The sequence below is a fragment of the Pygocentrus nattereri genome, chromosome 24 (assembly GCF_015220715.1).
Source record: "Pygocentrus nattereri isolate fPygNat1 chromosome 24, fPygNat1.pri, whole genome shotgun sequence".
NCBI classification, from domain to species: Eukaryota; Metazoa; Chordata; class Actinopteri; order Characiformes; family Serrasalmidae; genus Pygocentrus; species Pygocentrus nattereri.
The window spans coordinates 5,696,183-5,722,718 of NC_051234.1; the positions used below are offsets into that span (position 1 = coordinate 5,696,183).

Consider the following 26,536-nt stretch of genomic DNA (forward strand, 5'->3'; position numbering starts at 1 on the left):
TCTTCAGGTGCACGGTGGCCTACCAGCTTCCAGGCGGAGTTCTCCCCCACTGAGGATAACTCTGCCCTAACCTACATTCACCTGAGAGAGATAGTGAGAGGTTTGCTTAATCTCGACCTGAATCTTTCAGGTTATTTTGCCTGGCTTGTTGTCCATGGCTTGCATTTGGGGTTGTTGGAGCATTAGGTGGGGTGATCATGAGGTTGAGGTTATCGTGTTTGTAGTAAGGTTTTGGGAGTAGTGCTGTTTATTGTTTATTTTTTGCTGTGTTGATCAAGACACAGATGCAGGATTCCTGTTAAACTTACTTTTACTCATGCAAGATGTGTTTGTGACCAGTCTCTGCATCTTTTAATTTTGTACTGTAGCTACAGGTCTAGAGTAATGAAATCAGTCCACATAACATTATTGGATGTCATTAAGATGTTTTTGACCAAATGCAAGATGAGCCTTTGTGGAATTGTGTACATTAACCTTAACTGAGGCAAGTGAGGCTTGCAGTTTTTAGATGTTCATCTGGGTTCTTTCGTGACTTCCTGAGTCCACAATTGCACAATTGGTGAAATAATGGTAGGCTGGCCACTCCTGGGACGGTATACTAAAATTCCAAGTTTTATCCATATGTGGATAATGGCTCTCGCTGTGGTTTTGTAGAGTCCCAGACCCTTATGGCTTTGTAGCCCTGACTGAAGGGTTACACATGGCATGCACTGCTTTTTGAGACCTTCTAGCTGCTTCACTTTACCAGACAGGTTCTATTTAAGTGATGTTTAGGTTCGACAGGTCTGACAGTAATTATGGCTGGGTGTGGCTGCTAAAATTGAACCCAGTAGTCAGTTCAGTTAACAGCTTGACTTAGTAGCTAAAGGGGCAACTACTTTTTCACATAGGGCCAGATAAGGCTGAACAGCAATTCAATAAATGAAATATTTTAAAATCAGCATTTTGTGTTTACTTTGGTTATCCTAGTCTAATATTGAAAGTAGTTTGATGATCTGAAAACTTTAAGTATTACAGTTATGCAAAAATGTACTGTGTATATAAATACACAGTGATGGCTAATTTTAGGAGTATAATTCATTGATTTTCTTGCACGGTGAGGCATGTGTATCCCAGCTTTGTCAACATAACAGCTCTGAATGTTAGATTTCTCATGAAGTGTGAACCACAGCACATTTCAGTTTACACCCGAGGTGTTTGTTCTGATTAAACTGAAAAATATTCTATTCACGTGTCAAAACCGAATGTTTGAGCAAAGTGAACAAGCTCAAAGTTAAATGTTGTAAAAGGTTGTTCCACTGGCACTTCTTATTGAATGTATTTGACACATAAAGCCTGTAATGTCAAGAGCTCACCAAACATAAAAATAAAGAGAGAAAAAAAAAAAAAAAAAAAAAAAAATATATATATATATATATATATATATATATATATATATATATATGTCACACCTGTTAGGTTGTTTTGTTTTTGTTAGGTTGTTTGAAATGTTCTCTCCTGATTTACTCTTGTTCATGTGGTTTCTTTTCTGGTCCTTGTAAAGGCAGCTAGAAACATTAGATGTTGATGTTTGTTGCACATTTTGTCCCCATGCTCAGTCAAATCATACAGTGTAATAAAATGTAATTTCCAAGACTAGATAATAACTAAAAAAAAATGTTCCCATCTTTAATAAAAGGTAAACACGTTTGAGGCTTCTGTGTAGTTTTCTGTTAAAATATATATGTTGTGCTTTTTTTCTGCAATAAAGCAAACTGGTGTGTTATTTGGCTCACCAGTGTTGTAAAACTGCACCAAAGGCATAAAACAATATTGTATGAATAACATTCATACACTCCATGCTTCGTCTTTGGGTCTATTGAGTCTTTCAGTGAGACCCCAGCGTGGTCATCCAACTAAAAGATTGCAGCTAAGCTGCCTACTGCTGTCAGCCTACACACGTTCCTCATTGCACAGCATTGAAGAACTTCCTTTCTGATTCAGTTTTAATGCTTCGTTCTGCTTTTCTGTTTCCTCATTTGAATTAGTCAGCAATGCAAGGAAATTAATCTTAAGGGGAAAACCACAGTTTGCTTTTATCTTTTGTCATTTTGGTATTATAGTGCACACATGTGCATCATTCATCGTTTTTTCAGTTTCATCAGTCTTTAAGTAAGTTCTTTTCTTAATTATAGCTCTTTCTCTTTTTTTTTTTAGCTCAAATGCCATAATTCAGGTGTACCATGCCAATTGCAGCATTCCTGTCTGTCGACTGCATGTGCTAGGTGTTAATTTTGCAGTTTCTTCTGGCCCTTATTCAGCGTTCCCTCTCTCTACTCTTTACGTCCCTCTCGCCATCTGTCCACATTTGCACTATAACTGCTGAGGGAGAGAATATCACTGCTGCTTGCATGTCTTTCCAGACCTACACTGGTTTTGCTTCTGATTTCTTTAAAAATTGTATCTACATAGGCCACTTTACTGGGAACACTTACTTTGTACTTCTACTCACTGGCCACCTTATGAGGTCTTTGACTCATTAGTTCACATAAGTAGTACATGAGATGAACCAGTTCCACTGGAAGCTGTGCAATAAACCCTGCACTGAAATGCAGTTTTGTAAACCAGACCATGTAGGTCTGGAAAAAACCCTTTAACTAACATGCAAAATGATGAGTCACAGTCCATTTACCATGACATAAGCGAAATAAACTAATGTTTCATAAAGTGGAGTAGTGTTAAGTAACATAAGTAACTTGTACCATAGGTAGTGGTTTGTAATAAATGGCCAGTGAGTAAATGGTATCTTATAATGAGGCACTTTTATTATTGATCAAATATCCTCACCAACACAGAACTGTTGGTCATCCAAGGAGATGCACTCTAATTTTTTTAAGTTATACTTTGCATTTTAGCACTGTTGTTTGTGAATTTTCCATTGTTTCATGAACTAGTTTCAGATGGCACCGGCATGCTTGCTGGAATTTACCTTTCTGCTTCTGTAGTTTTGCTGTTTTTTGCGTATTAAGCAGAATGTTGTTTCCAGTTGGTCTGAAAAACCCTTGGTGGAGAGGTTCTTGCGTGTTGTCTTGTGTCTTCTGTCTGATGTTCCTTGTAGAAACTCTGAAATAGTCCATACGGCCGACTTCTTTTTCACACCATTGATCTCTGCTTTAAACTTCTGCACTAACTGACCAAGAAAATAAAGTGTTTAATCAGTATTTCTTGTTTTTGTCATTTAATCTTTAATTTTGACCAGTTTTGGCTGAAATGTTTTGGTGGCCTCAGTTGTAGTGGATCCCTACGACCTTATGTTCTTCTTCCAGGGAGCATGACAGTGCTGTTGTAGACAAGCCCAGCAGTTGGCACAGCCAGATTATCCCATTGGTTTTATGAGCACATGCTCAGGGACCCAAGCCAATAGGGTCCCTGTGAGCAATTATAAGAAAATTTAAACAGCTTTTTTAACTCGGGGATGAAATTTGCTAGCGGCACAGCAAAAAAATGAACTAATTTAAAATTTATCATTGTGTTTCTAGGCAGCCTTTCCACCAGCAACCATTACCTCAGGTGAACTTTTAAGTCTTTGTTATGTGGAGAGTTAGTGTTTCTTTGAACATACTTTGAATTTGAAGCTCCAGATACCTGGGGAATCTTTTCCAGGGAGACCTGATACTTCAACAGGACATAGGGTGCCCATTTCCAAAGCCAAACACAAAATACAAAAAACTCACAAGCTGAAATTTAGGGGTTGAGGTTTGGGACAGATACTTCCCAATAGAAAGTACCCCATAAATGATGATTTTGTTTATATTTAGCTTATTGCTATGTCAATTATTGCCTTGGGTTTATTACATATATCATAATAATAAATAATAATAATAATACATTTTATTTAGTAATGGCGCCTTTCAAAGCACTCAGGGGACACCTTACAACGGTTAAAAGAAGAATGGTAGAGTAGGATTATATCATAACATAATCCTTGTAAATACCTATGGTCTGAAAACCAGGTAGTGGTCTTCTCAATGCTGCAGTCAGTGTGCAACCATAATGGTGCTATCCTATGTAACCTGCTGTACTATCATAAAAAATTCACTGACCTCCTAAAAACGTAGCCAGATAGGGACCTGCCAAACATTTGTGCTCAGGGGCCAACAGCTCTGGGCCTGGATACAGCTCAAATGGCAAAAGCCTTGGCCAGATGTAAGCGCAATGATACACTCTGTGCTATGATCTCAAGTGACATCCCTGGCTGGTTGCCTTTTACCTCCTGCCCATGCAGATTTGCAGAAAGGGCACAGGCGGGAAAGTGTGCAGAAGTGAGGAGGGCTGCACAGGATCAAGACAGTTATCAAAGGATGTAAACACACCCGTCTGCTCCATTAGGATGTGTTTATCCACACACCCAGTCACACTGCAGTGTCTGGAGCCTCATCGATCACAGGCATGAACACACACATACCACCGTTTCATCCACACCACAAACCGGACATGCTTGTGCTCGCCTTTCGGGATATTACGTCTCCGTCATTATTGTCACAGGTGTGGAATTTTTTCGGATTCAAGAAAAACATGAGTGTTCTTGGCTCCCAGACACTGTCTGCTTTCAACCTGACATGTTTTATTGTCTGCTTATGAATGTTGGATTCTTATGCCTTAGTGAGCTGTAAGGCAGGCTATTGGCTCCCCGCTGCAGCTTGAATCATGTTGTTTTGCTTTTTGATCATCAAGCGTATGTTCTTGCACTATGTTCTTGCTGCTTGTTCGTAGCTTCTGGCAATTACATGATTTGTCTCAGGACTGTTAGAGGATTTCATTAATTTCAAAAAAGGTCAACACATGAGACATCACGTTTTTGCTTATAGGATACTGTACAATGATAATTTTGAAGAAAACAGCTTTCATTTTTAGCCATTTAATTTTTTAACCTTTTTTCTTTATATGACTAACTAAAGGGTATTTTAAATATGACTGATTCAGTAAGTATTTGCAAAAATAGAAAATCATAGTAAGGCCGACCTTATTTATTAGTCTGGCGAAATGCTAGCTACACTATATTGCCAAAAGTATTCACTGAATTGAGGTGTCCCAATCACTTCCATGGCCACAGGTGTATAAAACCAAGCCCCTAGGCCTGCAGACTGCTTCTACAAACATTAGTGATAGAATGGGTCGCCCTCAGGAGCTCAGTGAATTCCAGCGTGGTACCGTGATGGGATACCAGATGTGCAAAAGTCCAGTCGTGAAATTTCCTCACTACTAAATATTCCACAGTCAGCTGTCAGTGGTATTAAAACAAAGTGGAAATGATTGGGAACGACAGCAACTCAGCCACGAAGTGGTCGGCCATGTAAAATGACAGAGCAGGGTCAGCGGATGCTGAGGCACATGGTGCGCAGAGGTTGTCAACTTTCATCAGTCACTACAGACAGTGTGTAGAGAGCTCCGTGCAATGGGTTTCCATGGCTGAGCCTTATATCATCAAGCACAATGCAAAGCGTCAAGTGCAGTGGTGAAAAGCGCCGCCACTGGACTCTAGAGCAGTGGAGACATGTTCTCTGGAGTGACCAATCACGCTTCTCTGTCTGGCAATCTGATGGGTGAGTCTGGGTTTGGCAGTTGCCAGGAGACGGTACTTGCCTGACTGCATTGTGCCAAGTGTAGAGTTTGGTGGAGGGGGGATTATGGTGTGGGGTTGTTTTTCAGGAGTTGGGCTCAGCCCCTTAGTTCCAGTGAAAGGAGCTCTTAAAGCTTCAGCACCAAGAGACTTTGGACAATTTCATGCTTCCACCTTTGTGGGAACAGTTTGGGGACGACCCCTTCCTGTTCCAACATGACTGCATGTGCACCAGTGCACAAAGCAGGTTCGTAAGGACATGGATGAGCCAGTTTGGTGTGGAAGAACTTGACTGGCCTGCACAGAGTCCTGATCTCAACCCGATAGAACACCTTTGGGATGAATTAGAGTGGAGACTGTGAGCCAGGCCTTCTCGTCTAGCAGCAGTGTCTGACCTCACGAATGTGCTTGTGGAAGAACTCATAAATTCCCATAAACACTCTCCTAAGCCTTGTGGAAAGCCTTCCCAGAAGAGTTGATGCTGTTATAGCTGCAAAGGATGGGCCGACATCATATTAAACCCTGGGATGTCACTCAAGTTCCTATGCGCGTGAAGGCAGACGAGCGAATACTTTCGGCAATATAGTTTTTCATGAAATCCATCCATCATGAATAAATAAAAACTATATCTCAGCCTGACAAAACCAAGGAAACAAAGCATAAATCGAAATGAAGCAAATGTCAAAAAAGTGCACTTAAAAAGACACATTTTTGCCCTTCAGAAAAATCATGTTTGGTATGCAAGATATTATCAAGTTAATTTACTGTTATCCAAAAATACTGCATGAATACATCACTCTCTGTATGTAAAGGCCTTAAGGCTACATATGTGAAGAGAAAATGAGCAACAGTAACACTCAAAAGTCTTTTTATTTATTTATTTATTTATTTATTTAAAGCTTTGAAGCCAAATAAATGCTGTCAGTTGGAGACAAATATGAATCTAAACCTACTAAACAGAGCCAGACCTCCTTTTCTTCAGCATTACATTTGGCATTTGGTAGCTGCCAAACAACAAGAGCTCATTAGATTAATTGTTTAGATGTAAATAAAAAGTGTTTGATTATTTTTAGTGTTTATTTTGGATTCAATTATGAAATAAAGCTAAATTGACAGGCTACATTGATTATTACATCTGCATGTTAAGTGATCTGGGAGGTTAAATCTTGTGGGCTGTGGAGGTTTTGTGGTCGGTTGGGTCACCTACAGACCTTTCTCTACAGGAAACAACCTTAAATGTAACTTTTTTTTTTTGCAAAGGTTAGTGCCCAAGTTCTGTTTATTAATTATTAAAATATTCAAAAAAGTAAAATACATTCACCTGCCACTTTATTAGGTACATTTGCTAGTAAAAAGTTGGACCCCCTTTTGCCTTAATTCTTCGTGGCACACTTTCAACAAGGTGTTGGAAACGTTCCTCAGAGAATTTGGTTGGTTATTTGAGTTCCTGTTGCCTTTCTATCATCTGGAACCAGTCTGCCCGTTCTCCTCTGACCTCTCACATCAACAAGGCATTTTTGTCCACACAACTGACCGCTCACTGGATATTTTCTCTTTCTCTGTAAACCCTAGAGATGGGTGTGCGTGAAAATCCCAGTAGATCAGCAGTTTCTGAAATACTCAGAATCCCCTTTCTTCCCCGTTCTGATGGTCGGTCTGCACTTCAGCAAGTTGTGTTGACCACCTCTACATGCCTAAATGCACTGAGGCATGTGATTGGCTGTATAGCTATTTGTGTTAACAAACAATTGAACAGGTGTATCTAATAAAGTAGCCGGTGAGTGTATAATGTGTCGTAACTTCTGCACATTCACATATTTTTTTCTCCAATATGTTCATATGCAGTCATAGTTATTTCTGTGGCTATCAAATCTTGAGGTAGATAACTTTAAACATTGTTCATACATGCACAGAATATACCAACTCAGCATCTTTGTAACATTAAATAAAACATCTATACATATTTGGTATTTGGTTCATAAGCTTTGAATCTAGATTGTTTTAATTATTATTGTGTATAAAATAACACATTCATATTACAAGAGATTCCAAACTTTTGAACAGAAATTTGTCCAACCCGTTGCTACCAAAGAATATAAATCATGGGCTGGAGGGGCAGTCACGGGCACCAGCCTCGTGACCGGAAGGTCGCCAGTTCAATCCCCAGAGCCGACAGCACATGACTGAGGTGTCCTAGAGCAAGACACCTAACCCCCAACTGCACCTCGGGCGATGCGGATTGGGCTGCCCACCGCTCCGGGCAAGTGTGCTCACTGCCCCCTAGTGTGTGTGTGCTCACTAGATTGTATGTGGTATTTCACTTCACGGATGGGTTAAATGCGGAGGTGAAATTTCCCCGTTGTGGGACAAATAAGGGTCTCTTAATCTTAAACGTAGGTGGCACATAGTTCAATTTAGATGTAAATCTCATCATTACATCTTATTGGTTTATAGCTTAAGGTTTATATTTTAGTAAATATTTTGTCATACAAGAACCAGTTTTCAGAAACAGTGTAAAATGTTATAAAATATTGTTTTAGTCTTGTCATTGCTTAATACCCAGAAATGTGGACATGATTAGACTGCATTGGGTTAAAGTGTTAGAGGAACCAGTGCCCAGGAAGAGATTTGATCAGCAAATATAAAGAGTGTTTAGAGCTGGTAATTGAGGTTGGTTTAACACTAGAGGAGTGATAAACTGGCTCACATAAAAGGTTTTAAAGCTAGAATAAACAATTAAATAGTCGAAGGGCAAACTTTCTTCATGTTCCCACCGCTAATGGCACAGAGCTAAGAATACCAGTTTAAACTGCTGCAGAGTGAGATGTTATAAAGTCATTCTGTTGCACATTTAATAAAGGCTGTGTACTCTCTGTAAAGCATCCAAACCCTGTGGTCTATATTTACATTTTTTTGAGCATTTTTAAAATTTTTCATAGCTAGAATTCTGTCATTTCACTGTTAATTAGCTTACAGCATGTCTGAACCATTTTTGCTTTTCAAAGGTGGTGCATTCTTTTTGCCTGAAATGTACACAGCTCACACAAAAGGGGTATAATTAATTTTAGGCTTGTGACAGGAATGTTCACAGTATGAATCAACACTGTGATGGTATTTTTAATTTCATTCCACCTTCACAGATCTTATACCTCAAATGTACTGTGGGTGGTACATTAATCAGTGGGTCACATTGTTGTTTAGAACCACTAAACAAGAAACTGAACTGAACATTTGGGGGCCATAAGTAGCATCCTGTTAGGGGGTCACCCACTGATATCCCTTGTTCATATTTTGATTATGTAACAACCTCAGAGGATCCAGTGAGAGGTGGAATGTTTGTTAGTTTATTAGAAAGAAATTTGTCATGTGAGAATGTAGGATATAATATATATATATATATTAGTATAAGAAAGAATGTCTGAAAATCTCTGGACTTTCGTCCGTTAGACCTTTCTAACCAGTTGGATCAAAGTCACAGTTCAAAACACATTTCAGATTTTTAACTGACTTGAACTTTAAACTAAAATCATTTTGTTTTAAATGTCCCTATACCTTACTTACATAAACAAATGATTGACCAGTCCATTGTATCTCTACCAAAACAGTTTGCTAAAACTTTACCAAATGTGTCAGCAGTGACAATTTGAGCTAATTTTGAGTATAACTGAATTTTGAGTATAACACTGATTTTCAGACTTTGGGACACATTTACTTCAACATAATGTGATCTAATGGCTCACCACATAGATGAGGGACAGGGATGCTGTCTTAGTGCTCTGAGATGCAGTGGAGTAGTTAAAATAAAGCTCTGCATGTGGACTAAAACTTGCTCTGGTGGTGACATGAAAACATAGGACTGCATTTTTCTTTAAAGTCTGTTTCAGTGGTGACATGAAAACATCATTTTTTACATTTTTCCAATTACAAAAGTATCTAAATTATTCAGCTTCACATTAAAAGAAACCAAAAATACTGAAAAAATACAAATAAATGCAGGTATTGTTTTGATAAGGTAAAATTTATGTGTTAGGGTTTGGGACTGACACCTCCCAATAGAAAGTACCCTATAAATGATGCTTTTATATATGTTTAACTTATTACTATTAAAGCACTAATTAATTAAAGCATTGTGGGCATTTTATATGAAACAAAACCTTACACCTTTATTGCAGAGGCCTTTTATTAGACTCCTCTTCAATATTGTAATTTCTCAATGCTGTCACATTTGATATGTGAAGAACATGATCACAAAACATGATCTGTAGCTTTTCATTTTGTTACAAACTACTCTTGAGCAAGCAAACATAAGAAGAGGAACATACTTTATGCTTAAGTCATCTTATATAGACATTTTAACTCCTGCCTTCCTCTTCTTTCTGTTTTGTAAAGTTTTGGTGATTATGGAAAGATCACCGGTATAAACTGGTGATCATTTCAGTGTCTCTGTGCTTTATTACAGATGGCACAGCAGCTACCTGGCACCGTCTACATGCAGATGTATTAGTAAGGCTGTCAGAACTGACTCTGATTGCTAGTTTAAAACAAGCACCCCACTGCTTGTCCACCCAGGTGACTCATTTAAATGATAAAGAGCAAAATTTACATGCAGTGTAATATGCTAACACGCTAGCTCACTATGTTAATGACGCATGCTTGACATTTGCTTTTCATTTCGGTCAGACACTCCGTCTGAGTGCCTCGTTGGCACTTGGTACATATACTGCCTAGTAATTGAATTGTTGTCACTGTCCCAGATGAGCAAATTTTGAATTAATTTAGACAGCTTTAAATAGCCATTGTACTGAGGACTTTAGTCTTTGAAATGCTAACTGATGTGTGACAGTGGTCCATGGAAAAGCATTTTCTGGCCCTTAAAAATAAGATTTTAAAGGAATACTGTTTTTTTACCTCTTAATTTCTATGTGTAGCATATGACTGACTACCACAGACTATAATGTGATTGCATTTCTCTGTAGATGTAAAACATTGACTTAGAACCCACTATATCAGAAGGCAACAGGCACTTGATTCAACACCTGATACTCTTTTTGAGTTTCTTTTTCATTTTTAAAGGAGAAGTTACAATGTCTTTGTAATACCACATATCACAAAACTGGACTGTCCAAGTTTCGTCATCCTTATTTTGCGGTGTTGTTTGGTCATGTGGTGTCTGTGTGTCAGCCTAGATGAGCAATGCCGACTCGTGTGACTCACCACCATATGGCTTTAACTGACCCATAAATCCATTTCAGGACATTCGAACATACTGTAATTAATCAGCGCTAACTTATGCATGGGCAGGTTTGTTTGGCTTTTTTCTCTTATTTTAATAACATACACAAGAATGTGCTGTGCACAGTCCACTTTCTCCTTGATTCAGTTTTCATTTTACCTCTGCACTAAAAGGAAATGTAACCCATTACAAAAGGTAAATGGACTGTTTGGTAACTATGGCAGCATCAACCCTTGCAATATTGCTATTGTGAAAGTGTGTAATATGCAAATAATATTACATTTAGTTACTGACTGACTGACTGATCAAGACATGTTACAGGGCAGTCGTGGGCTGGAGATTAGGGAACCAGCCTTGTGACCGGAAGGTCGCTGGCTCAATCCCCAGTGTCGACAGCATTTGACTGAGGTGTCCTAGAGCAAGACACCTAACCCCCAACTGCACCTCGGGCGATGCGGATTGGGTGTGCTCACTAGAGTGTATGTGGTGTCACTTCACGGATGGGGTAAATTCGGAGCTGAAATTGCCCCGTTGTGGGACTAATAAGGGTCAATTAATTAATTAATTAATCATTAGCTAGCTCAGAAACTATACTGCTAGCTTTATTAGCATATATGCTTTAGGGGGGGTGGGTTTTTCACTCTGAAGAGGAAATGGTCAATATTATGCACATGGATAACTTTAGACATTTGTGTAAGTATGTTTGCAGAAATCATCTTCGAGTCTATTATTCAGCTACTGTGTACATTTAGAGCTTGATAGAGAGTCATCTAAATTGTTGAGGGATTCATTCATGAAATGTCAGTAGACACAGCATGTCACAGTTAAGAAATAGGTTTAAAAAAAAGAAATCTACAGGAAAGCAGGTTTTTATGGCCTTCTTTGCTAAATGGGATGCCTTTAGCACAGTGGATAATTTCTTCTTTAAGGCAATAAGACTTCCCTGTAACTTAACGTGATATGTACGCAAACTTAATTTAAATAGTTAGTAAAAATCATACATATATAGCTTCTATTGTCTTCTCAATGTTATTATTATTATTATTGTCAGAAATAATGAACCATCATTAGTATTGAGTTTAGTAGTAGTACTTGTAGTAATAGAACTATGATAGCAAATATCTGCAAAAAAACAAAAAAACACCAGCTGATTAAAAAATGACTGATAAAACAGGCATCTGCAGGCTGGACAACCACCCTGTTATTTTTTCTGTACTGTAGACACTTGTGTGATGAATTCTGTGCAGTAAAACAAGGTAGTTTAGTCTTGTTGTGTGGTGTAAACACGGTGACCAGTTTTGGTTAAATCAAGGGTTTCCTAATGTGTCAATGTACTGCAAGGTGTGTTGCAATTGCAATATGTAACTGCATAATAAGAATAATGACTCATTTTGTTGTTATTAGCTCAATTTTGGAACAGTTAATCAAGGTAATTGTTTCACTTCCTGTTTTTAGAATATTTATATTTATTTGTAAAATATCACAATACTTATGTGAAAGCAAAGTGTCATTTTCACAGTATTATTGAGCCATACCACGCACCTTCCCTCCCCTCTGTATCCATACATGCTAGCTTTGATGCAGTGTATACTATACTAGCTTTAATAAAGTATTCTTTACACTGATAGTGATGACTCTACAACAACAGTCCATACTCTTAAACATAAAGGTGCCTACAATGGTTCTTTAGAGCAATGCTAAAGAAGCGCCACTTCTGTTTACCTGAGGAACCTTTCAGTGGATGGTTCTTTAAAGTTTGATGTGTGAATGGTCTGTTTAGTGTCAAAAAGACCGTGTAAACTGTTTAATAACTTTCTGAGCAAGCCCTTTGGCAGGGGGACTTATTTGCTCCATATGCAGGAGTGATGAACACAATAATTGTCAGGTTGGCACGGCTGCTGTGTCAGTTTCCTTGAAGCGAAAGCACTTGTCGCTTTACTCTGAGAACAGCTCAGCCTGTCAAAACATCTCCACCCTCCCCAGTGCCCCCTTGTTGTTTTAGAGCTCACAGCAGACTGACATTTGGCAAAGGAGCCACAATGAGAGTACGCTGACAGCTATAGTTCAGCTTAGCAGAATCAAAATAGCGCATTGTGAGGTCAAAGTAGTGTATGGTAGGTTCAATAAAGGATGCTACCAAAGTGTCTAATAAAGGTGCTCTATTTAAGTTTAAAAAGGCTAAGTTTAAGGAACTTTACATCACACCATGTCTGTTAGGCCACTTATACAGAATAATGGAGATCTATCTTTAACTTCATCACATCTGGAATTCTTTTCAATATACTGGAAGGCATAACATGCAAAATATAGCAATATGTTCACAATACAGCATTCCTTTATTGTGCTGGACTGAACTACTGCCTTAATTCCCCTTTCAAATGCATCATTTCCTTTTATAGAGTGATATTAGCTCCCCTTGGGAATAACGTGTGGGTACGTTTTTTGACCTTGAACTTCCAATATCACAATAATCCTAAATATCACAATGTGACTTCCCCCCAATATTGTTCATCTGTAATTAGGGCTGGGCTGTGACGGACGGCATTTATTGTTATTTAACTTAACAAGCCTGACAAAAAAAATACTGTACTGACAGCAAGTAAACTGAGTAACAACGACAAAACCAAAACGATCCCGTTGTAATGAACAAAGCTGTTTACACCAAACACGAGTGGCAGAGCTCAGTTTTATGTTTGACACGTCGTACTGCGCTGTGTTCCACTTTACAAACTGTGAGAAACCAGCCGTCTTTTGTCAAAACATGGTTAAACCGGCCAAAAATAAATGAGGAGAAACTAATCCCTGAGGTGGAGAAAGGTCAGATGCATGGCATGGACACTGCTAGCCTACTGGAAGTTTCAGTTAGTAGTATCATGTTTTTCACTTGCAGTGAACTACTGATGTTGCCTTTAAATGTGTTACACACGAGTATGTAACTAGTTCTCTCAAGATGTTAGATTCATAGTTTTTTATGGTTTGTTTCAATGAGAACACTTGACATTTTCAGTGAAAACCTCCAGATGATTTGCGTTGTGATATGTGCTATTTTTCTTCGCAGAATGTTAATAAACTGCATCATTAATTAATTTGTGTGCTGCTGGGTGGCGCAACCATCTGAGCATTGGCACTTTCTTCAGGAGATCGCAAGTTCCATCCCAGGTAATACTATAGCCATCCATGGTCAGGAGTCCAAGACAGCACAATTGGCCTCGCTCTCTGGGGGGTCTAGCCAGTACAGGCGTCCGTTAGCTCATGTAACAGAACCAGTAGTTGGCGATTTCCTCCGAGGGCTTCCGGCTGTCTTATAGCACTGCATTAGCGGAAGTTCAGAAAGTGGTGGTGCTTCACAGGTCTTGGAGGAATTCTGTGGTAGCTTAGTAAGCCTCCTAACACTAGTGAAGTTGTGTGACTGGGAAAATCCTAACTAATGGTTGGAATTGGATACGTCTGGTACCCTCTCGTGTATAAGAGTTGCATGGTTGAGTTCTTTATTTTAGTTCAGCTATAGTGAGTAGCATCAATAAGGCAATATGTCAGAACTGAAACACACTAATGTACTGATATTTGGTCAACATATTTCTTCTGATACCAAGTCCTGCAAGCCATATTATTATGAAAAGAGCTTTGAACCTAGCAGTTCGTAAACCTCCAGGAGCACAGCTCCCATCAGTAACTGTGGATAAAAGGATAGAGCTCTCTTTTAAATCAGATCTTCATCCTTTAATGAATGTTTGCAATTAGCCCTCCCACTGTACTCACCCATCTCTAATCTCAGTGTATACGTGGATTTTTAGGTTTTCTTCAGATGAGTGCCTTCAAAGCAGCTGGCTCTGTGTGTAAAGGTCATAATTGTGTAATAGGCTTGGCATTCTCAAGAAATCAATAAGCATTAGAGCTCTTACCTCTCCTTAAGCTAGCTTTCTCTAATGAAGTCTGATGTTGTGTGCTGGTGCCTAGATGCAGTTCTTGCTTCCAAAGTATATTAAGATGTATTGCTTTCATCTTATTATAGATTATTGCTTTACTATCCTACTCTGTACATTACATGATGAAGTATATGTAAGCCTCCTTAAACAAAACTCCAAAAAACATTATTTTTATAATGTAAATCAACTTGGTTACAGATACATACATAAAATTATTCTAATATGCTGATATTGTTTTCACATTTCAGATTATCATTAGGATGCTGAAAAAAACTGTCCATGAACAGAGCTGTAGAAGCTTTAATGCATTGCAAACTGAATTTATAAAAATTTAATTTATAATACATGAAATATCCACAAACTTTGAAAGCAGTGTTCAAGCCTTGAAGCAGATAACTTGACAAAAATGACTGTAGACAGATGATTCACTGTAGCATTTGTCATTTCATAAACTTTATATTGTTAATATCTGTTGTCTCAAAATACTTTAGATATTGATTTAAACATTCTTGTAGTTAATACTATGTAATTCTCCATTGCGTGAGTTATCATCTTACATAAAATAAGAAAAAATCATTTTTGAATGGACTGGTGTTGATGCAGATCAAATTGCTGCTAAGTCAACATTGAAATCGGCTTGAGTATTTTAATATAGTAAATAAAATGTTTTTGCCTGTAACTGTTATCAGATTAATTAGAGCAGTATCAGCTCTCTAATCTTCAAAATATTGTGACTCTGTGCTGAGCTGCTAGCAAGCGATGTGTGGTGAAAGGGAGAGATAAGGCTCCCTACTGTAAAAAAAAAAAAAATAAATAAATAATAATAATAATAATAATAAAACATGACTGACAACTGACAGCTTTCCATATACAAAAAAGTGTCACAATAAAAAAAAGAAACACGAAAAAAACACTTTTATAAATGTTGACTTGCTTCCCTGCCTACTAGGGTGAAAATCCAGTTCGTTTTTGTAAATCATTCACATTTTCAACAAACATCAGTGTTATTGAAAAAAAATGCTTAGTTCAGGTGAAGGTCTTCAAAAACAGTAAGTTATATTTAATATCTGCTGTGAAATGGGGTTAACATTCATTTATAGCACAGGTCATAAAGTGATTGTGCATTAATTACAGTTTAAAATGAACTGTTTTTCATGTATCAAGCATTAGAATGAGCTTTAAATCATAAGGGGTCTATGCGCAGCAGTGTTCACGTTGGTCAACACATGCTGGGAAATGATGGATCAATAAAAGGATGAGGCGAGAGACTTGCAATTATAGGGAGACAAACAGCAGGCTCTGTTTGTCATGACAGGGGGAGAACAGATAAGTAATGGGGGGAGGGGGTTCACACCTTGTGTATGTGTGTGTTTTTGCTCAGCACGTGAACTGTGAGTGACTGGCATGTGGCCCTTGGCCAGTCTGGACGTCAGGGGCAGAGGAGGAGATGCTGACACTCCTAATGGCCCCACACTCTCTGTTGCTGTATCTCTGGGTAGAGCTCATGCACCCGGAGGACCATTCGAGGTGCTCATCCGCAGCGCATCCTCTGATTGGCTGAGGGAGAAAAAACGAAGGGGGGCTTTGCTCCCCTCCCCCTACTATGCGTGTGCGCTGTAAAGGAGAGGAGCCGAGACGAACACGCAGCTCAGAGCGCATAGACTTGGCTTTAGTGCTGCATACTCAAGGGAGCTCAGGCTACTAGAAGACGCAACCATAGAAAAGACTCATCTATCTTCATTACACTCCATTGTATTATTGTCTATGGGCCTTAATGCTTATTTGAAGCAGCTAGTTGACCACAGCTTGTCTCGCTCAGCTAAAAGCTTAAGAGTCCGGCACCATTTGAGCTTGTTTGACGCAGAAGCTGTAGAATAGTGACCATGGGCAGACAGAGCCACGATGGCAGCACCGGATCGGCCAGCGGAGGAGGAGCAAACGGCCGCATGCAGCGGTCCCAAAGCCGCATGAGCCTGTCGGCCTCGTTCGAGGCGCTGGCCGTGTATTTCCCCTGCATGAACTCCTTTGACGAGGAGGATGGAGGTAAGGGCAAGGAGACTGGTTGCTAAAAGTGACATAAATGGAGATGATATGTCAATTGCTTTAGAGTACATGCATGTTTTGAATGACGGTCTAATGATGAAGGCTTGGAAATGAAACTATTAGCAATGTCAAGATAAGGTGATTGTATGGTTGCAAGGTTGTATATTGATTGTAGATGCCTACTTGTGGAATTCGTGCACAGTGGCTTGGAATATATGTGCATATATGTCTTGTCTGGAGGGCTGTTGATGAAAGTTGCTGTTTTTGTTCACATGATGATTGTGACTATTACCTTAGATACATACGTATGCATATGTATGTTGTGCATGAAATGCATGTGAAAATATGTATTTTTTTGCAGGATTTTTTTTTTTGTTTCAATTTGAAAAATAAATTGAATTTCGTAGGATAACAGTGTGAAGATGTGCAAGTGCACGGTTGGAAGTTATGCACATGAAGAAAGATGTGTAGATAAAGAGGCATATTGTTTTCTGCCTGGAAAAGTAATGAGTTTCGTAGAGTAACACATTATTTTCAGTGTGCCTTTATAATTCTTGGTCTTGCGATCTCTTGTGAATAATATTTCCCGTATTAGCATGTGATGCTCATTCCATACTAATTGCCGTACTTTCAATGTGCTTATGAATGAAAACTGCCTGAAGATGGCGTTGACATATCTTGTCCTAGCTTTAGCCAAGGATATTATCATAAAACAAGCTCACAAGACTGGGCAGCTAGTTATCCTGACCTTGAAGCCTCTAGCTTGCTCCTTCTTTCTCTGTTAGCTTCTTGGTGTTAATAAGATCCAAGAGGGCTGAAGAAAAAAATCTCCCTCAGCCGTTTTTGATATATTTAATCTTGTTAAAATGAGAATGGGCTTTGTCGATGAAAGAAGGGCTTAACTACAGTGTCCCGAGTCCGATCTATAATCTTGTTTAATAGCATCAGTACTGAACAGTAACACCAATACTAACACTCTCTGCTTGGTCCAGCTAATAAAGATAGCCTTCATTCAGCTCTGTCAGATCATGGAGGATAAAAAGGCATAATTAGGAAGAGGCAGCCAGTGGTCTCTTCCTTCTGCAAATGTCATTTGGAAATGAGTTTATCTTTCGGAGGTAATTATGATCCTATTAACGAGGGCATTGGCATTACCAACGCTGATTAGCCCAGGCGGTCATGATTGTTTGATTGCGTCTCTGTTGTCATTGGAGGGTTTGTGTGGTCAGTGAGTTATTTCAGCATTTCTTCAGAATCATGTTGTACTCAGCTGCTATTTAGAGTGAGGTATAAAAGCAGATGATGCTGAATCACAAGGACTGTGCATGTGGTGGTAAAACCATTCCCACTTCCTGCCGTCTGTCTCGGTGTGTCTGTTCACAAAAATATTTATCTGAACAGAAACTGTGCCCTTATTTAGAAACAATATATCTACATTATCACATCAGCACTTGGACCAGTGCAGTTAAAGATGACGGTCTCGGCTGTAAGGCCACACTCAAAGCTCTGAGGAAAAATATAGGGTTGTGTTTATGTTTGTGGCAGTAGGCTCATCTAGTCTTCTGAGGATTAGTCATATGTGTTATTAGAACACCATCTGTCAGACACATTCATGTCCAGGTATTTTTGCATTTACTAAATAATGCACTATACGAGTCACGGGCCAAAATCAATATACAGTGTTTTTCTTGTACGTATTGATAGATGCCAATACGTCAACGTTTATAAAATGTATAAATTGGCACTAGAGATGCCTGAATTAGGGATTACAGAGAAACACAACATCTATTTCTTTAGAGTTATAAATGCAGTAAAATGAATAACACAGACATCTCAACACAGTAGTTCAGCATCAGGTAAACTTAGTTCAAAATAAGTTACAGAGAGCAAACGTTTCTATGGATTTTTTTTCTGTGACTTTTAGTGCACTATTTGTATTTACTTGCTGAGTTTAACACATTAGAAAAAATAATACATAAAATATAAAATGTGCCTTTTTCCCCCCAATATGCTAAATATCGGTTTCATATAATCTAAATCTAAACATTTGTCCGATGCCAACATTTTTTAAAAGCAGATATCTGCCAATACTACTGGATGTCATTGCACCACCCTAATGATAACCTTTTGTATTCTGCTTTATGATAACATCTCTTTTGTGTATATATTACTGTATAGTTCATATTACTTTGGGTAACTAATATGTGGATTTAAACTATTTTCAGCCTAGATTAGATGGATGGTCAAAACACAAAGGACACAGTGGTTCATCTGTCCACCATCAAGTGATATTTCAAGAACATTAGCAGATACCTTAGTATTGTAGTATTAGTAAACATACCTCACCTAGCAGTGTCATAGTGGTTAGTGACAAACTTTCAGTAGTTACTGAATATCATGCCTAAAATTTAAAGGGCTATGAAGTGCTTATGAAATGCTGGTTTCCGTGATGGTATGAGGTGTGTGTTGTCTGGTGCCAGTGATTGTGGACCTCCTCTGACCGGGTGTGCAGGCTAGAGATGAGGGGGCGGCACAGTGGCACAGGGTGGAGCGAAGCAGTAACAGGGTCACGTGTGGGTGCACAGTGCCTGTCACTTCCTCACCCCAAGATGAGCAGCAGGTCTGATAAAGCAAGTCAGCTGTCACCTTACATCAGCTGAGGAAGCCCAGAGGAGCTGTGTGTTTGTGTGTGTGTGTGTGATGGAGGAGTATGTTGCATTCTGTCTACTGAAGGGCACGGATAACACAATAAGCACCAAGCCAAAAATATTTATCTGAACAGAAACTGTGCCCTTATTTAGAAACAATATATCTGCATTATCACATCAGCACTTGGACCAGTGCAGTTAAAGATGACGGTCTCGGCTGTAAGGCCACACTCAAAGCTCTGAGGAAAAATATAGGGTTGTGTTTATGTTTGTGGCAGTAGGCTCATCTAGTCTTCTGAGGATTAGTCATATGTGTTATTAGAACACCATCTGTCAGACACATTCATGTCCAGGTATTTTTGCATTTACTAAATAATGCACTATACGAGTCACGGGCTAGACACACTAGAGATGTTGACCGACTTGCGACTTCACTTGGACATGAGACTATTGACGTGAAAATTTAGCCTGAGCAAAAAGCATCAACAAAACTGATCATAACAGTGGCACCACCATTACTACGGCAAGTTAATACAACTATTTCCAACTTGCATGTCAGTTTTTGTCCTCCTGCAGCTCACAGTGGCATCAGGTTCAATACTGCTTCATATAATAAGTATTTCTTCAAAGAAAAACCTTCAATCTGATGGACAGAACAAATTGCTAGTAAAAAAAAAACTGCAAAAGAAAGGCAGCTTGAAACTGTTGGCTAGCGTGTTATAGTAAGGATGCTGGCTAGTCCACTAGCTAATTAAAATGTTAGCTAATCTAGCCAAAGTTTTATTAAGTTACAGATTTACGTATTTAAAACCTTAAATAGACTGAATTTAAACCTCAGCTGGATTAGTTATTACACTAGCTAATTACCATACTTGTAATACAAACTGACTCAAGTTTTTTGCCTCTTTTTTTGAGCATCTCATTTATTGCATGTTGCACTTCAGTTTTGCTCTTCAACCGGAAAGTTTGCAGTGATTCAAGGTTTATTATACGAAGCTGACAGGTTTTTAGTAGAGGGTAACTTCTATAGAAAGTAGCACCAGCTGCTAATAATGAGGCTTAACTATAATTTTCTCTTAAAGACTGGAGACTCAGGAATCATGTGAAGCAACTCGTAAACATCTCTGTTGTACACTGAAGTGCCAGTTTATTAGAAACACATTCACTGTAGCGACACACATTGGCCAATTTATTGAAACGCCTTTTCAGTTATTCTCCCTAGTCAATATGTGGATGGACAGTTAATCAGCCCTATCTGCCCTGTCCATCAATGGAAAGAGACCACCATAGAGCTGCCACTAATGAGTGATATCTAAGTAGTAGACCATTCTCAGCATAGCAGTGGCATGTCGGTGGGTGTTGAACTACAAGGGTGCTGCAGATCTACTTTATGGAATTTGTGTGAATCTGATAAGAGTGTTGAGTGTCAGGTAGGCTTTATTGCTCGTTTACCTTTTTTGTTTTGTGTACAGAACTCCAGTGCCTCTTCCTGCATCCTAGAGCAGTACAAAATTCACTCAGAAACCATGACTGATAATCTCATTTTCTCTCTCTCTGTCTTTCTGCAGAGGCTGGAGGGAAGAAATTGCGCAGCACGATTCAAAGGAGCACAGAAACAGGCCTGGCTGTGGAGATGAGAAACAGAATGACCCGGCAGGCCAGTCGGGAGTCCACAGACGGAAGCATGAACAGCTTTAGCTCCGAGGGAAAGTTAGTAGTACATGGACACAGAGAACACACAACCAAGCCTTATTGCACCTGGATTCATTTGTGGAAGTACTGTAATGTAAATGATTACCAGTCAGATCCTGTAGTGTCTGCAGTTTGACAGTATTAATTATAGAGAGAATGTTCTTCTGTAATTGGCTGAATCTGGAGCTCCCTTAATGAATTCCCTCAGGGAGTCCTGTTCCAGTCCACCCCAGAGTAATGGAATAACAAAACCTGTTAATGGACATGTTATTATTGTTAATGAATATGGCGGTGGCACATACATTCATACATCCCGACTATTACACATATACTTTGTCCTTTATAAATCAGCCAGTCTCACATTAGCCCCCATGAGTCTCCAAGGCTTGGACACAGATTTTCTTTCTGTAATGTTGATTTTTCTGTTAAGCTGCTTTGTGACAACACCTGTTGTAAAAAGCGCTAAATAAATAAACTTTGCTTGCTTACATTACACAGCCTCCTCTGGGAGAACTAATCCAGCTCAAATAAGCCAGAATAATGCTTTAATGCTTACGTCATGCTCATGCGTTCTTGGATCTGAAGGTTTTAGTAACCAAAGTTCTCTCTATTACAGCCTCATCTTCCCTGGAGTGAGACTGTCTTCAGACAGCCAGTTTAGTGACTTCCTGGATGGACTAGGCCCTGCCCAACTGGTGGGCAGACAGACTTTGGCTACACCTCCTATGGGTAAGAGCTAAAACTAAACCCCTAGTTGGGAACCCTTTCTTGCCTTATTTTGTATACAAATTCTTGCCTCTCTAACAAAATAAACAATAACCGAACAAAAAATGAAGTGCTATGAAATTACTATATCATTCATCCTGGATTATTTTTTCCATATACAGGCGACATTCAGATCGGAATGGTGGAGAAGAAAGGAGCCCTGGAAGTGGAAGTCATTCGGGCCAGAGGCCTCGTGGGGAAACCAGGATCCAAGGCACTGCCAGGTAAGTGTCCAGTTGGATCACTGAACTGCATCACCGATTGATTTTCCAATAAACCCACACCTGTGTCTAAACTCAGTCATATCCTTCTGTTTTCATGCAGCCCCTTACGTGAAGGTCTACCTTTTGGAGAATGGAGCCTGCATAGCCAAAAAGAAAACAAAAGTAGCACGCAAAACCTTGGACCCTCTTTACCAGCAGCAACTGTCATTTGAGGAGAGTCCAGGAGGGAAGGTCTTACAGGTGAGCATCTAGTTCACCATGTACTTCTGCTATGTCAGTGATCTGGTTTAAGCTGAGGACATGGATATCATCAGTACTGAAGTAATGTTGACCAGCTTTGTGTTTTCATTAAAAATGGTTTCAGAGAGCCTCCCAAGTGGCTTAGCTGTCTTTTTTCTGTATTGTTGGTAGTTGTATTAGTTTGATACCAAGGGTCCAAAAGTAATAGGCCATGCTTAACCAGATGTAGTGCAAAGGTTGGAAAAACACTGTAAAGTCTTTGCTGTGCATGGTGTCTCTTCTCACTTATCAAGCTTTAGAAAAATTAAATATTGTGATATGAATTTTATATTGTGAAAACAATTGTCAAGTATAGTGATATATTCTTGCTGTATTGCCCACCCCCGGTTATGGTTTGTCATGGTCTTTTTTTGTTGACTGGGTATCAGACTAACAGCCATTCTCTTTTTCCCATCAGATCATCGTGTGGGGAGACTATGGGCGAATGGACCATAAATCTTTTATGGGAGCTGTTCAGATTCTTTTAGACGAGCTGGACTTGTCCAACATGGTGATTGGCTGGTTCAAGCTCTTTCCTCCTTCCTCGTTGGTGGACCCGACGTTGGCCCCCTTGACTAGAAGAGCTTCCCAGTCGTCTCTGGACAGCGGGTCTGGACCATTCGGTCGCTCGTAGCGGTGCGCTGATCGGTAGCGTTGTTGTAGCAGCCAGTGGGCGGGAGTTTTCAGATTTTGCGACAGGTCGCGCCCCTCCCCCCGGTAACACACTGCATGCTTGGTGTTGTGTCTTCTGAGCCTGTTTATTAGGGGAGAAAATAAAAGCGGTCCTGTGTTTGCTCGCAAAAAACAAAAAATTACGATGATAATAAATAAAACCTGAAACCTCGCACATCGTCGTGCATGAAGAGCGCCCCCACGAGACGGGGAACAGGCAGATGAAGGAAGCTGGAGATGGACTCCTGTTTCATCATATTTGAAGCCATTGGGAATGGGTTTGAACTAGGAACCAGTCACTGAGTTCTACAGAAGCCCTGTTTTTTTTGTTTTGTTTTGTTTTGAAACACAAGAAGAAAAAAAAATATCGTTACGTTTTCTTTCTCTCTTCCATTTTTGTTCATTGTTTTAAATGTTGATGTATTTGTATGTAAATGGGCTAACAGTGTTTCTTATCAGAGCCTGGGTCAAGCCATGCCAACAGATCCAGAGATACACACTGAGAGCTTGAATTACAGTGAGACTGCGCAGAGTACGAGCCCTAAACAGTGGCCACAACCTTAAACCACCTGCACAGATATGCACACATTGTAGTTGATCACGAGACTGTTTGTAGACTTTTAAAATGCAATACAGAGAAGGCTGTCAGCATCTGTAAAAGCGAAGATCTGAAATGCTCACAGGAATTTTTCTTGAACGGATTCTCTGTTGATGTTGTATGTAATGGGGACTCTCTTTTTTGTTTTTTGGTTATTATTTATTTGATTTTATTTTTGCATGGACACAAATTTAGCTGAAAAGAAATAATTATTTTCTTGAGATTGCAACTTGCAAAAAAAAAAAAACCTGAAAATTACAAATGAAAAGATCAGCCATTTTCAAAAATTTCTATTATTTTTAAAGAGAAATTTCAGTGCATGGTTTTCAAGGGGAGTGAACGCAATGGCGTGATTTAAAAAAAAAAAAGAGAAACCCTGTTTTATTATCTTCGAGACCATTCTGTTGGTCTGTACTGTATTTTTACGGACATACTGATAAACTAAGAAACTTAAGAAACTTTATGATGAGTTTATTTACAGAAGTCTGTTTATGTGACAGAGGTGAAGAAAAATAGAAATTCCTGATTTATTTCGTTGTCAAGGCGGACGCCTTACAAAGATAATGTGCAAATTGTACGGTTCTTTTTCTCCCCCCTTTGTCCCAGGGTAACTGTTGTACGTTTCATTGCTGCTGTCGTCCCCCCCTCCCCCCCACCCTAATATTGTCCTGATGTTTCTGCAGGGCTGTTGAGTTCGTACAGTCTTGTGTTCTGTTAGTTTGTACTTCATTTGGATTTGATTGATTTAACAAGCATGTTGAAAAGGAACTTTTCTGCAACATGGCTTGGGCACACCGTGCAGTAACACAGCATGTTTTGATAAAGATGATATTTGGAAGAAAAAAATAAAATAGAAGAACTTTTTTTGCAGTTTATTGTACAGTGCATGTCGACTATCTTGCTTTCGTCCCTAAGCCCTAATTGACTTTTAAGAAGATTTGGCTGGCCGTTAGCGGACCTCCGCAGAGCAATTTCCAACCAAACATTCCACCCGATGACGTCATACCTTGTTGACAGTTCTTTAAACCGATTGAAAAGAATGACGAGGGAAATTTCATATCCTGATGGAACTACTTCAGAAGATTATTTATTCCCCCTGCCCAAGTATTCTGGACGAAAGATCCCAAATTGGATCCTGTATCTCACAGACGATTGCAGTATTGTGCAGAGCAGTTTTACAGAACAGTCTGTTGGAACTCAGATGAGTCGGGTTGCATGACGGAAATTTTGCCACACAATATGAGTTTCTAGATTTTAGTTTTCTTGCGTAGTTTTGAGAAAGTAAAGTTCATTTAATATATTTTTGTTAGTTGATTTACAAGCCAAGACCAATTAATTTTTTTATTTTCTATTTTTAGTAATTATCAAAGCTTCTCATATCTGGGAAGTAGATGACTTCTAGTTAAAATGTCTGAATGGAACTATATGGAGACATTATTCCTCTTCCATGTAAATGGAATTCTATTTTGGTGTTCATTCAATATCTTTTTTTTTTCTTTTCTGTAACAAGCTATAGTTTCCCTCTGATTTCAATTGTACATATTAGGTGTCAGAAGTCATGGGATTTGGATAAAAAAAAGAAAAATAATCAAATCTATAGATAAGATCTTGCGGAATTGGGATAATGTCTCATTTGATGACAGAGACATGTTATATACCCTTTTGAATGCCTTCTCTTTTTTTTCTGGTGCAATGTGTTCATGCCAAGGCTATGTCTTGGTCAAGTATGGTTGAGTACAGAGATTTATGTAAGTTATTTTTCAAATTAAACAATAAAAAAATGGATACTACACTGAATTTGCGTGTTGTAGATCGCTACTCATCACAACTCTGAGAACATCTGGAGAAGAATGACCCGAGTACCTTACTAGTGGCAAAGCCATGTCTACGGTACATATTAAGGAGCTTCTAAAACATTCATATGGTCCACATCAAAATAACAACTTCATACTAACGGGCCCAAATAAACAAACAGCTGAACAGTTTGTTTAAGACTGCTAATAAAAATGCGATATATCGCTGTTGTTGGAACAAACCTTGGTATCTCCAATATGGTAACTTTACAGGAAAAGGAAAAAAAAAACCATACATTTAATGGACGTCAATGGAACCAGACTTTTTTCCAAGCCATTTTAAATCATTTCTTTTGGTCAGTTCATTATGAAAATTACACAATATAAACGGCAACAGGCTTTTTCAAATGATGTGAAAAACTGAAAAATGACAAAAATGGAGATACAAGGTTTTCTTCCGAGGAATGATGCCTTCGGTATTGTTAACAATTTACCGTGGCCTACAAATTTTCAGTAATTATTTATTAGTACTCATAACTCATGTACAACTCTAATAACAGTTTATTTAGTTCTTTGATATTCTAAAATGATGTAATATGACATGACTTTGTTGTATAAAAACAATTCATAATAGCCATGAATGACTTGTGTTCTGCTACTTTGTAATGCATAAACTTTTCCTTAATGCTTAATATTATTAATGGGATAATATATACTTTTCTGGACATAAACATTTATGTTTATAATAATAATAATTAATCAGGCCTAGGGGTGGCCAAAATGGCAAAATGTATCCTGATATTTTGACACAAACTTGTAGCGCCACATTTAAAAACTGGCATGAAACACTAGAAATACAATGATTTTCAGCATTTCACTAAACACTGCACTACAGATAAATAAGACTCACTGTGGTCTTTTTAAGTGCTCAGTGAGAAGCTCAGAAAAGCATATTGTTCATCGTGATAAAATTGATCACGATAATGAAAACTCCTCATACTGGCAAGCCCTAACGGGGACCTGTTACAAATATGTGACTTTATCATGTATTAAGGAAAATATGT

General features: G+C 38.8%; 1 protein-coding gene across 50 annotated transcripts in view; it reads left to right on the forward strand.

Moving 5' to 3' along the window:
• Nucleotides 1-25,476, forward strand: part of rims2a (regulating synaptic membrane exocytosis 2a) — a 273,985-nt gene extending 248,509 nt beyond the window's left edge. For 49 of the 50 annotated variants that reach the window (XM_037533989.1, XM_037533997.1, XM_037533992.1 and 46 more), the window contains 5 exons: nt 21,018-21,159; nt 21,758-21,870; nt 22,029-22,130; nt 22,231-22,370; nt 22,828-25,476. In XM_037533989.1, coding sequence (XP_037389886.1) covers nt 21,018-21,159; nt 21,758-21,870; nt 22,029-22,130; nt 22,231-22,370; nt 22,828-23,043 — 713 coding nt within the window. In that variant the 3' untranslated portion in view covers nt 23,044-25,476. Of the gene's footprint in view, nt 1-16,379; nt 16,802-21,017; nt 21,160-21,757; nt 21,871-22,028; nt 22,131-22,230; nt 22,371-22,827 lie in introns of those variants that run through there. The other variant, XM_037534015.1, reaches the window with a different exon arrangement.
• The last annotated feature ends 1,060 nt before the right edge of the window (nt 25,477-26,536 follow it).